General features: G+C 36.9%; 1 protein-coding gene and 1 non-coding gene across 2 annotated transcripts; both read left to right on the forward strand.

Moving 5' to 3' along the window:
* The first annotated feature begins 387 nt into the window (after window positions 1-387).
* Window positions 388-469, forward strand: Trnas-cga (transfer RNA serine (anticodon CGA)). The gene has a single exon. It is a non-coding gene; the product is annotated as a tRNA-Ser (tRNA).
* Window positions 470-3,296: 2,827 nt separating this feature from the next.
* Window positions 3,297-7,968, forward strand: LOC130052334 (transmembrane protein 26-like). Its single transcript, XM_056156845.1, has 3 exons — window positions 3,297-3,982; window positions 4,090-4,231; window positions 5,435-7,968. Exons 1-3 carry the CDS (start codon window positions 3,303-3,305, stop codon window positions 6,014-6,016), a joined length of 1,404 nt encoding a protein of 467 aa, XP_056012820.1. The 5' UTR covers window positions 3,297-3,302; the 3' UTR covers window positions 6,017-7,968.
* The last annotated feature ends 1,461 nt before the right edge of the window (window positions 7,969-9,429 follow it).

A 9,429-nucleotide genomic window follows, 5' to 3' on the forward strand; every position in this document is an offset into this window, starting at 1 on the left:
GAAATTTATCTAAAGAAGTGATAAATCTTGTTCTGTATTAGGCCTATATAGAATGTACCCATCGGAGCTCCACTGACATTATTCAGATGTAGTCAGACGCAAAGTGATCGAAAGTCGGACACTGTTTTTGTGATATGCCTATGAAAAGTGTATCTGTCCGAATCGTTGACATCAGAGTAGATTTTAGCAAAAGAAACACAACTCGTGTTCATCGCCAATAATTTTACAAGTCGGATATTCATGGAAATAATCTGAGGTTTTCATGAGATTAACAACAGGTGAATTATCTCAAAATAAATAGAATCTCAACAGACCCTATCAATTATTTAAATAGGTTTCAACTATGACATACACTTTTTATTATTAATTTTTTCTTTAGAGTGTCAAGTCGTGGTGGCCGAGTGGTTAAGGCGTTTGACTCGAAATCAAATGGGCTATGCCCGCACAGGTTCGAATCCTGTCCACGACGTAAATTATTTTTTTTCCCCTCTCTTTTTGTGCTTTATATTGACTTATGCAATATTACGCATATTTCAAAAGTACAATTTACCGAAACATCAAATATGTCTTAATACTGATTTCCCGGTGTATAGCAATATAGTTGTTTCCAAAATATTGCTAATTTAGTTTTCCATTTTCAGACTAATAACATTTGAAATGTTAAAACATTTTCTTCTACCTGACAAATGGGTTTTGAACCAAAATTTTACCATTTATACTCAATATTTATTTTCCCCCTCCTTCTCTTAATTGAAAATGAAAAAAAAAAAATGGTGTTGATTTTCTTATGTGTAAACTTATTGTGTCATTACATATACAAGTACCTATTGCGATATCATATTGCAGTACAGTTTAAAATATAGCAATATCAAAAATGGTGGCAACTCCCAGTTCTGCTAAGGTTGGTTGAAGTATTTCCTGAAGGTCTCTTTTCGTAAAGAATATCAAAGTGCCATAGTATCTGACAGCAGGTACATCTGTGGTACGTAGAGACGGCCTATTCTCATCGAAGAAGTGGACAGGCATAGCCTACATCTGTGGTAGAGACGGCCTATTCTCATCGGAGAAGTGGACAGGCATAGCCTACATCTGTGGTAGAGACGGCCTATTCTCATCGGAGAAGTGGACAGGCATAACCTACATCCCTATGGGCTGTGGCTGTCCACTTTTCTTAAGAGAATATAACTGTTTGGCTATGAAATTGTAAGCAGTGGAATTGTTTTAAAACCATGCATCTCCTAGGGAGCCTGACTATGGATGTAGTGGGGCGGGGTGGTCTGATTACTTTAAAAGTGTCGTTGGTATATTTAAGAATACCGTCTATAGATGTAGGGAGAGGGCTAAAATAGGCTATTTTAATTTATGATAATTCTATTCACAAAAAGTGAAAGGGATTGGGCAGCAAGCATAGCCTATTTTAGCCCTCTCCCAAAAATAGGCTATGCCTACTGCCCGATCCCATTCACTTATTTGTGAATAAAATATTGCTTTAATAAATAGATCTAGACTTAACATTTGATTTAGGGGAAACTGCTTCACGTAGTGAATCTGAACTTTAACTATTAGGGGTGACCACAGATTTTCAATTAAGCTTTAATTCCCACATTGCTGACATCTGTAAGAAGGCAGCTAAACAGCCAAATATTTTGAAAAGAATAGGACAATCTTAGTCGTCTGATTAAACTCACCATATTTGATCTTTTAATTATTGCCCTCTTACCTGGCATGTTTGCTCTGAAAAGAATACCATAAAATCATGGGGGGAAACTACAGAAAAGGTCTCTCCGTTTCATATATAATGATTATGTATCTACAATAATATATGACGAATTACTCAAAAAATATCTTCTCCTAACTATAAAATTAAGACGTAAACTTGCGTACACGGGCTATGGAAACTTTTAAAATTGTAAACAATCTTCGTGACCTCGTTACACTTAAAAGATCACTGTATACAAATACTGCTGTTGTGCCCAGTGTGAGAACTATTAATCAGGCATGGATTGCAATCCTAATTTAGGTACAGTATTCCTAAAATCTAGAACTCTTTACCAAACGAAGCTAAGCACCTTACAACCTTAAATCAGTTTAAAGTTTTATTACCACATGGTCTGGCCCCACATGTAATAACAAATCATGCAGATCTTAGGTCCTGTGTACGTGCATGTAGTTTTAAATGTTGCTTCTGTTCTTTTGTCTATGTGTGGGTTTTTTTTGGGGGGGTGGCTTCGTAGAATCTATCTATCTATCTTCTTTATCTTATTAGCGCTACCTGCTCTGCGCAGATAAATTAAGATAGATTTTTAATTATATTTATCTAATTCTTTTAAAATACTATTTATCTTGCCTTCTGTTTAGGATAATACTTTGCTTTTTGCAAGATATTTTATGTTGCAAGTTTGCTTGAAATTAGCTGCTGCTGGTTTTTTTTTTAAAGTGGAAATCCACTTTTGCTTGTATTGTGTTTCATCCTTCTTCTAAACTGCAAAATGTTAAGCCTTCTGAATTGTATATTCTTGCGTGAAATGTAATATTTTTGCTAATAGCTCGCTCGGGAGAATATAAACTTTGACCAGGAAAGCGAGTCCATATACCCTGCCAAGACTCCATATAAAAAGCTCTACAGAACTTGTGCTGATTTGTTGAATGTACATGTATTATAGTACCGACTTAAATAGAAAAGACCCTGCATTTTTGCATGCATTCTTGACCCATTTATTAACACACTAAATATCATATTTGAAAATTTAAATAAATATAAAAACCGGTTTTTGTCGCACTTTTAAAAGATATATTTAAAGAACAATGGGTATCGTTTTTCCTTGGGCTGCACCACATACAAACAAGTTCCATTGTAGGTGGAAATCTAAATATGCATGCACAATTTAAACCATTTTTAAAAGAACTACAGAAAACACGCCATATTCTGGGGTTCAAATTACATATAGGCCGATATACTGCAATCCAATTGTATTCTACTCGAAGAAAGAGAAAAAAAAGCACGGGTATATAGCAAAACACTGAAGCATATCATTGTTATTTACGTGACCCATAAAAAAATGTAAGCGAGATAGTTAGCTTAATGCTCAAAACGTCAGAGATTATTCATTGCGCGTCGATTTCAGCTCACAGCATACATCGATGTACCGCACTCTGTTGGTTTTCTAACTTTAAGAATTTGAGAGCATTGAAATTCTGATTTATGACTGTAGTGAGTATTTACAAACCCCTTATTGAATGGTCCAATATTGGAATATTAAAAGAACTTATCAGTCTTGAAAGCAACATATCACCGAGATAAAATGGCTTCCACCTGTAACAACCAAGCGAGCGATATTGCTTTGGATTTGATGACGGAGAGTGCATGCGAGAATATCGAAATTGATGAGAAAAAAGAGGCTGAAACAACTGCAGTAAAAGTGCACAGTGATACGACAAATTCCGCGATAAAATCACAAAATTTCGAGAATTCTAATTCTGAATTGCATCATGGAATAGATGAATCTGTGGAGAACAAGAAATCTGAAGAAAAGTTCAAATCTGATCAAGAATTAAATTCTCACGACGGAACAAACACACTGAAGGAACAATCCCCTGACAAAAGAAAGGGAGAGCCAACTAAAGACATGCAAGTTTCACCTGAAGTCTCCATTCTCAAGAACGATGTAACAGAATCTGAACTGCAAAAGGATACGATTCGAAAAAGGAACAAGTCGACAAACAAAACTTTCAATAAACGTCTGTCTACACTGTCGTTGAAATCGTTGACCGAAAGTATCCACGAGAAAGCCAACGCTCTCCAAGACGTTATTCAGGCGTTGTTAGTTCGTCTGCTTCTTTTTATCCATAGTTTGTTCTGTGTTTGGAGAGCAGCAGATGTCCAGAAGGACGACATTTTCTGGTTACTGGCATTCAGCAACTTCTTCCTCGGTATCGAAGCCCTGTATACGTGTTACTACAGAAAAGGAAAAGATCCCAAATGGTACACCTTTCTCTCTCTCGTTCTCTCGCTATCTCTATAATGGTTTGATTAAAGTTTCATGTTGAAACATTGTTCTCTCTCAGTCAAATAAACATTTCGTGTATTAGGATATGCCCCTGTTTTGTCCTGTATTTGCTGGGAACGATACCTGCTATATGGCTCCTACAGTTGGACATGCTGGATAGGAAGTTTAATGCCAATATTACAACATCCAATTCTACAACAGAGGAATTGTCTTCATTCTATGGGGTATGTTTTAACTGTATTTAGAATTGTACACAAGCTTAGATTGTCGTTATGAGCAGCGCTCTCAGCTATGTAGGCTACAAAGATGATATATCAAGTAAAATTCTAAGCAAGAATTCTGTAGCAAAAGGAAATATTTTCGGAATAAATTGTCAAATCGGTATTGTTAACAATCTGTTGTGTTAATGTTCGGGGTATGTATGCCCTTCACCACCCTACAGTAGGTGTATAGTACCCCGCTATACAATGCATGCAATTTGTACATGACGTCATGTTATTCGAGATTCCTCTGACTCTTACCCCCGCTTTTATATTTGACATGTGCGGGGTAGAGTCAGAGCGGACTCCATATCAGGGGCGGATCCAGGAATTGTGGTTACGGGGGGCGCCACTTTATGAGGCAGTGGGTCCAGGGCGAAGCCCTGGTGGGGGTCCAGGGGGCGAAGCCCCCGAAAGCTCCTGGATTTAACAGATTTTATGGGGCTTGAAATATTTCTCCTATTAAGTCATTTGTACTATTTTCTATCATTTTAATAAAATTTTGAGGGGTTTTTGGGAAAAAAAATTAAGTTCTCCCAATAAAGTAATTCAAGAAATCAAAGGATTTTGTCATCTATTTTTCTGGGAGTGGAAGAAATTATTTGCTTCTTTTATCGTTTAGTACATTTTCCGAAACAAGATACCGCGATTTACCTTAAATTTGAAAATTTTAGGGGGGCGCGCGCCGGGTGCGCCCCCTCTAAATCCGCCACTGCATATTGAAAAGTGGGAATTAAGCGACACCAGTTGGTGTCGCTGCTTTACCTACCTCTTACAACTTTATTTCGCGGATCCATCTATCAAGACGCGAGGATTCAGTTATCGGAAGATTATTCTACAAATAGATCATGATAGTTTAAAAGATCAAGATAGATCCGCGACTCTCTCCCGCACATGTCACAATATAAAAGCGGGGTGATAGTCAGAGGAATCTCGGATTAGACGTCATGGTGCAGTAACGACGTTGTTTCGCTACAGAATGCACCGATTCTAAGCCACTACATTTTAAAAAGATTAACTTTTGAAATTTCTAACAAAACCTTGCTATTTTTAATAGAAAAACAAAAGTACTTAGCCATACCTGCTTTCTATTTCACAGCAAAATGGTTTACATACATAGCCTAACCGAGGATATTCAAAATTATTGAGTTTTATTTTTGGTTGCAGGTAAAATTAATTCCTATATCTCTTGATGCCGAGACATGGGCATCCATTTTACAGCAGCTGCTTTTATTTGTCCTTGTTGTTGGGCGAATGTTGTTGCCACGGGGTCATCTAACGCGTGACGAATTATCGCAGACACTCTTCATTTTCATTGGATCTGGATCAGATGTCATGGAATTCTTCGTCGTGTTCGAAGATCCTATTTTCTACACGAACACGGGGCTGAAATATGCCACTCTCATAATCTGGAGCATAAGTTTAATACAGTTCGTGTTTGTGATTGCAGTAGCCAAGGGGCCTAAAAGATTCCGCTTGGGAACCATGGTCGAGGAAGAGGATCGTGAACATAAGAATTTTGGGGCCGAATTGTGGGGTCTCCTGATATCAATCACTTTTATGGATGGGCCATATTTCGGTCTTCGCGTCTATGCTATAACCGTGCATAAAGTGTTGAGCTTTGGAATTCTGTTCTTCACGTGTAAAAATATGTTGATGTTAATTCTATTATTCTATCGATTATTCATCGTTGGTATGAAAATCAGATCCAGTCGAAAAACAGAAACACCAAAGGGCCTAAAGTTTTAGCAACAGCATTTTAAGATAACTAATCTGAAAAAGCTGCATATTTTTACATCCTGTTAAATTATCGGATTCATGGTGTCTGATTTTGCTCAATGATATGCATGTAAGAGACGCGACGTTCAGCATTTATAATACAAACGATACAAAATATACAATCAACCAAGAATGTATGACAAAAATTACTTTGATCCAGCATTCATTGTAGTAGTAAAACATTTAACGTTAATGCGTTGTCATAGTTTATTATCTTACTTTTGGATTTCTCATTCTGTTGACTATATATTTCGGTGAAGGCTGCTTTTTCAGGCAAAACATTTTTTTTAACAAATCATAGGCCAATTGGTTTTTTTGTTTGTTTGTTTTTACGGGGGTGGGGGGGTGGGAGGGTGGGGTGTACGACTCATCTGAGTTTCACTTATACTAGAGACTTCACCAGTTACGGTTGTAGCCGTGTGTTTTCTGTTGTCGTGCCGACGCCTAATGTATCACATGACCTCATTCGAAAGACTGGTGACTTTCACTTCTAATGCCGCAATGTGCCGGGCACTTGACGAATGTACAGTCACTACTTTACCGATATTTGACGTGGCGCTGGTATCGAGAATCGAACTCGGGATCTCTTAGATGTGAGGCGAGCGTCCTAACCAATGTTTTATTATCATCTCTGTCCTGTTTTTGTCAGTTTGATTCGTTTTTACCATAGTTACTTTTTCTACGTGTAATTAGTTCAGGGTTTTGTTTTTGGGGTTGGGGGGGGGTAGTTTTTGGTGTTGTTTTTTGTTGGGTTTTTATTTTGGTTTTTTTTTTTTTTATTTTGCTTTTGTTTACTTGCAGAACTTTTTTTAAAACATATTTTATTGATGAAATCAAAAGGATTGGGAACAAGTTCTAACAACTTACTATTCTCTTTAGAGAAGTCAAGAGGCATAGCCTTCTCTCGACTTCTCTAAAGAGAATAACAACTTACAAGTCCCTCTCCTAAAATATTACAATATGCAGAACTATATTTAATACTATTTTCACAACAGGGTTTTGACATAATCTGAGCAAACTGGTCATTCTCTACCCAGAGTTCCGTGCGCTCCTCGGACTACACCTCTTTCAACGGCTTTTTACAGAAATCTTGTAAAAGTTTCTTTGATCCAACATTTATGTTTTGGACTAAATATTTAGTCATATTATGATATGTTTTTGGTGCAATTAAATTGATGCTTACTGTAAATTGTTTAAAATCGCCGTTTTCTGATCATAAATGTTGAACTACTTCGTAATGTGCGTATGAATGTAGGATATACACGTGGTGGAGATTTAAATGTAAACATGGAATCAAAAGTAAGAAAGGCTGTAAAAATACGATAAAACTTGTAAAATAAGAGACAAACAGCTAAACGGTAAATATGCACTTATTAAAGTGTCAGTTGGCTATGAAAAGAGCCTGATGTATCACCTGTTGCCTGAACTTTTAAAGGGAAAGGAAACCTAGAATGATTGTTTATATCATGTGATTATATTGTCACGTGATTCCAAGCGTTGACAGAGGTGTATGTGAAGCTTGCGTAACGCGCCCTCTGGTGAGAGAATGCAAACTAGTATGTAAAGTATATAGAACAATATATGACACTGTATTTGTATATAACTATGTGTTATGTAATCACTTCTTTCTTTACTTGTATATGTATATGTACATTATTTGTATGTATTTTCATGCTGCCCCTTGAGGGCCCTTGATTGGAAATAAAATATAGTTAATAATATAGAGTGAAGGAAGCTAACAAAGCAGCCATTAAATTCTCGGTTGCTCACTTCAATTCAAACTCCCAAAACTTGGGTGTAAATCGTGATAATGCAGTCAACCATATTATGGTTGTTCAGCACTGAATGACTCAAATTTAAAAGGTGCAAGGCAATTGGACAATATTACTACTTTTGCTGTGGGTCTTCACCGGAAATTTAAAGTTTAAATATGAACTCGGGGGGGGGGGGGGGGGGGCTAATTGCTGGTGAAAACGAATCTGATCTGCCGGAAACGGACGATCAACATTCATTCATATATTGTGAGGGTGACCACAAGTAACTATATTTTAAACGGTAATTCTGATTTGGACTGCAGCGGATGACGGATGCATAAAATCCAACGTAATAAAGGAAAATTGCATGTAGAAAACGGTGTAGGGTTAACGACCGCGACCTAATTCTCGGAAGTTGGACTTATTTTTTCAAAGTTTCTGTGAACTCGGGTAAACGATTTATGCATTACAAAACAAAACAATATTCTGGCTTTCAACTGGCAAAACTTTTAATGCATTATCACGATTAATACCTAAATATTGAGAGTTTGAAGCGGGCAACCGAGAATTTAATGGCAGCTTGTTAGTCCCCGTTACTCCTATTATACTATATATACCAGTTTGCTCACAACGTGTCAAATTCCTGTGATTTTCATGTACCGGGTAATCAGAATGTGTACATAACGTGTATGATTACTATAAATTGAATAAATTTTCTTACATAACAAAGCGTTCCGTTTTGACATCCTTTAAATCCTGAAAAATGTAATAGTGAAAAGGCAACGAACAGTGATTAATCTCATAACTCCCGTAAATAATACAAAATTAAGAGTAGAGCAACAACAACAAAAACGGACCTCTGGAACAGAGGAGTATCGGATGTCTAGGAGGAGTAAGCATCTCATGTCAACCGGACACACCCGCCGTGAGCCCTACATCTAAGTTGGGTAAACAGTGTAATCCGTAGTCAAAATCAGTGTGTAAAGAACACATATCAAACAGCATTTTGCCGTGTGATCAAAACTCCATTAGATTCATGATTTTCAGTGGAAATCGTGTGGAAAAATTGCGTGTTGAACAGCTGAAAGTCACATTGTTTGTTCACCGATGCCATCTCGCACAAAACAATGCAAGTCTGAATAAATGCGTGTGTATATTCCGTGATTAAATGTTCATTTTTGACGTCTGCTATGCAAACAATGCGCAACGGTGTAGATCTCTAAGCATATTGAATAACGCGCGTCATGCATGAAATTTGTCTGCACACTATTATACATATATATCATTAGCACAACAGATGTAAATGAATATATATTTAAGGTTTGTATTTACTTTAGATTTAGATGTGAATTGATTTTCAAAATTTTCATAAAAGCCAATCGCAACTTCTCGGGTCTTTCCGTCAAGTTTCCTGATCTTGCAGGAAAGACCCGAGAAGTTGCGTTTTATCCCATTGGATGCACTTGTTTCGGTCTTATTCATCTTATCAATATTTAAAAATTGAGTATTATGCGTAGAATATGTCGTAGGCAACTTTAAAAGTTGTCACGTGCCAAGACGGACAATGATTACTATAGGACATGCAGTCGTCAAACACAAACAATATACATATTTATAATGAAGGCAAAT

This window comes from Ostrea edulis, chromosome 2 (assembly GCF_947568905.1).
Source record: "Ostrea edulis chromosome 2, xbOstEdul1.1, whole genome shotgun sequence".
Taxonomy (NCBI): Eukaryota; Metazoa; Mollusca; class Bivalvia; order Ostreida; family Ostreidae; genus Ostrea; species Ostrea edulis.

Bases quoted from the DNA above. Each gene is read 5' to 3' on its own strand.
- LOC130052334 (XM_056156845.1), top strand. From the start codon at position 3,303: ATGGCTTCCACCTGTAACAACCAAGCGAGCGATATTGCTTTGGATTTG. The intron at 3,983-4,089 runs GTACACCTTTCT...TTCGTGTATTAG, and splicing joins AAAGGAAAAGATCCCAAATG to GATATGCCCCTGTTTTGTCC. The intron at 4,232-5,434 runs GTATGTTTTAAC...TTTTGGTTGCAG, and splicing joins AATTGTCTTCATTCTATGGG to GTAAAATTAATTCCTATATC.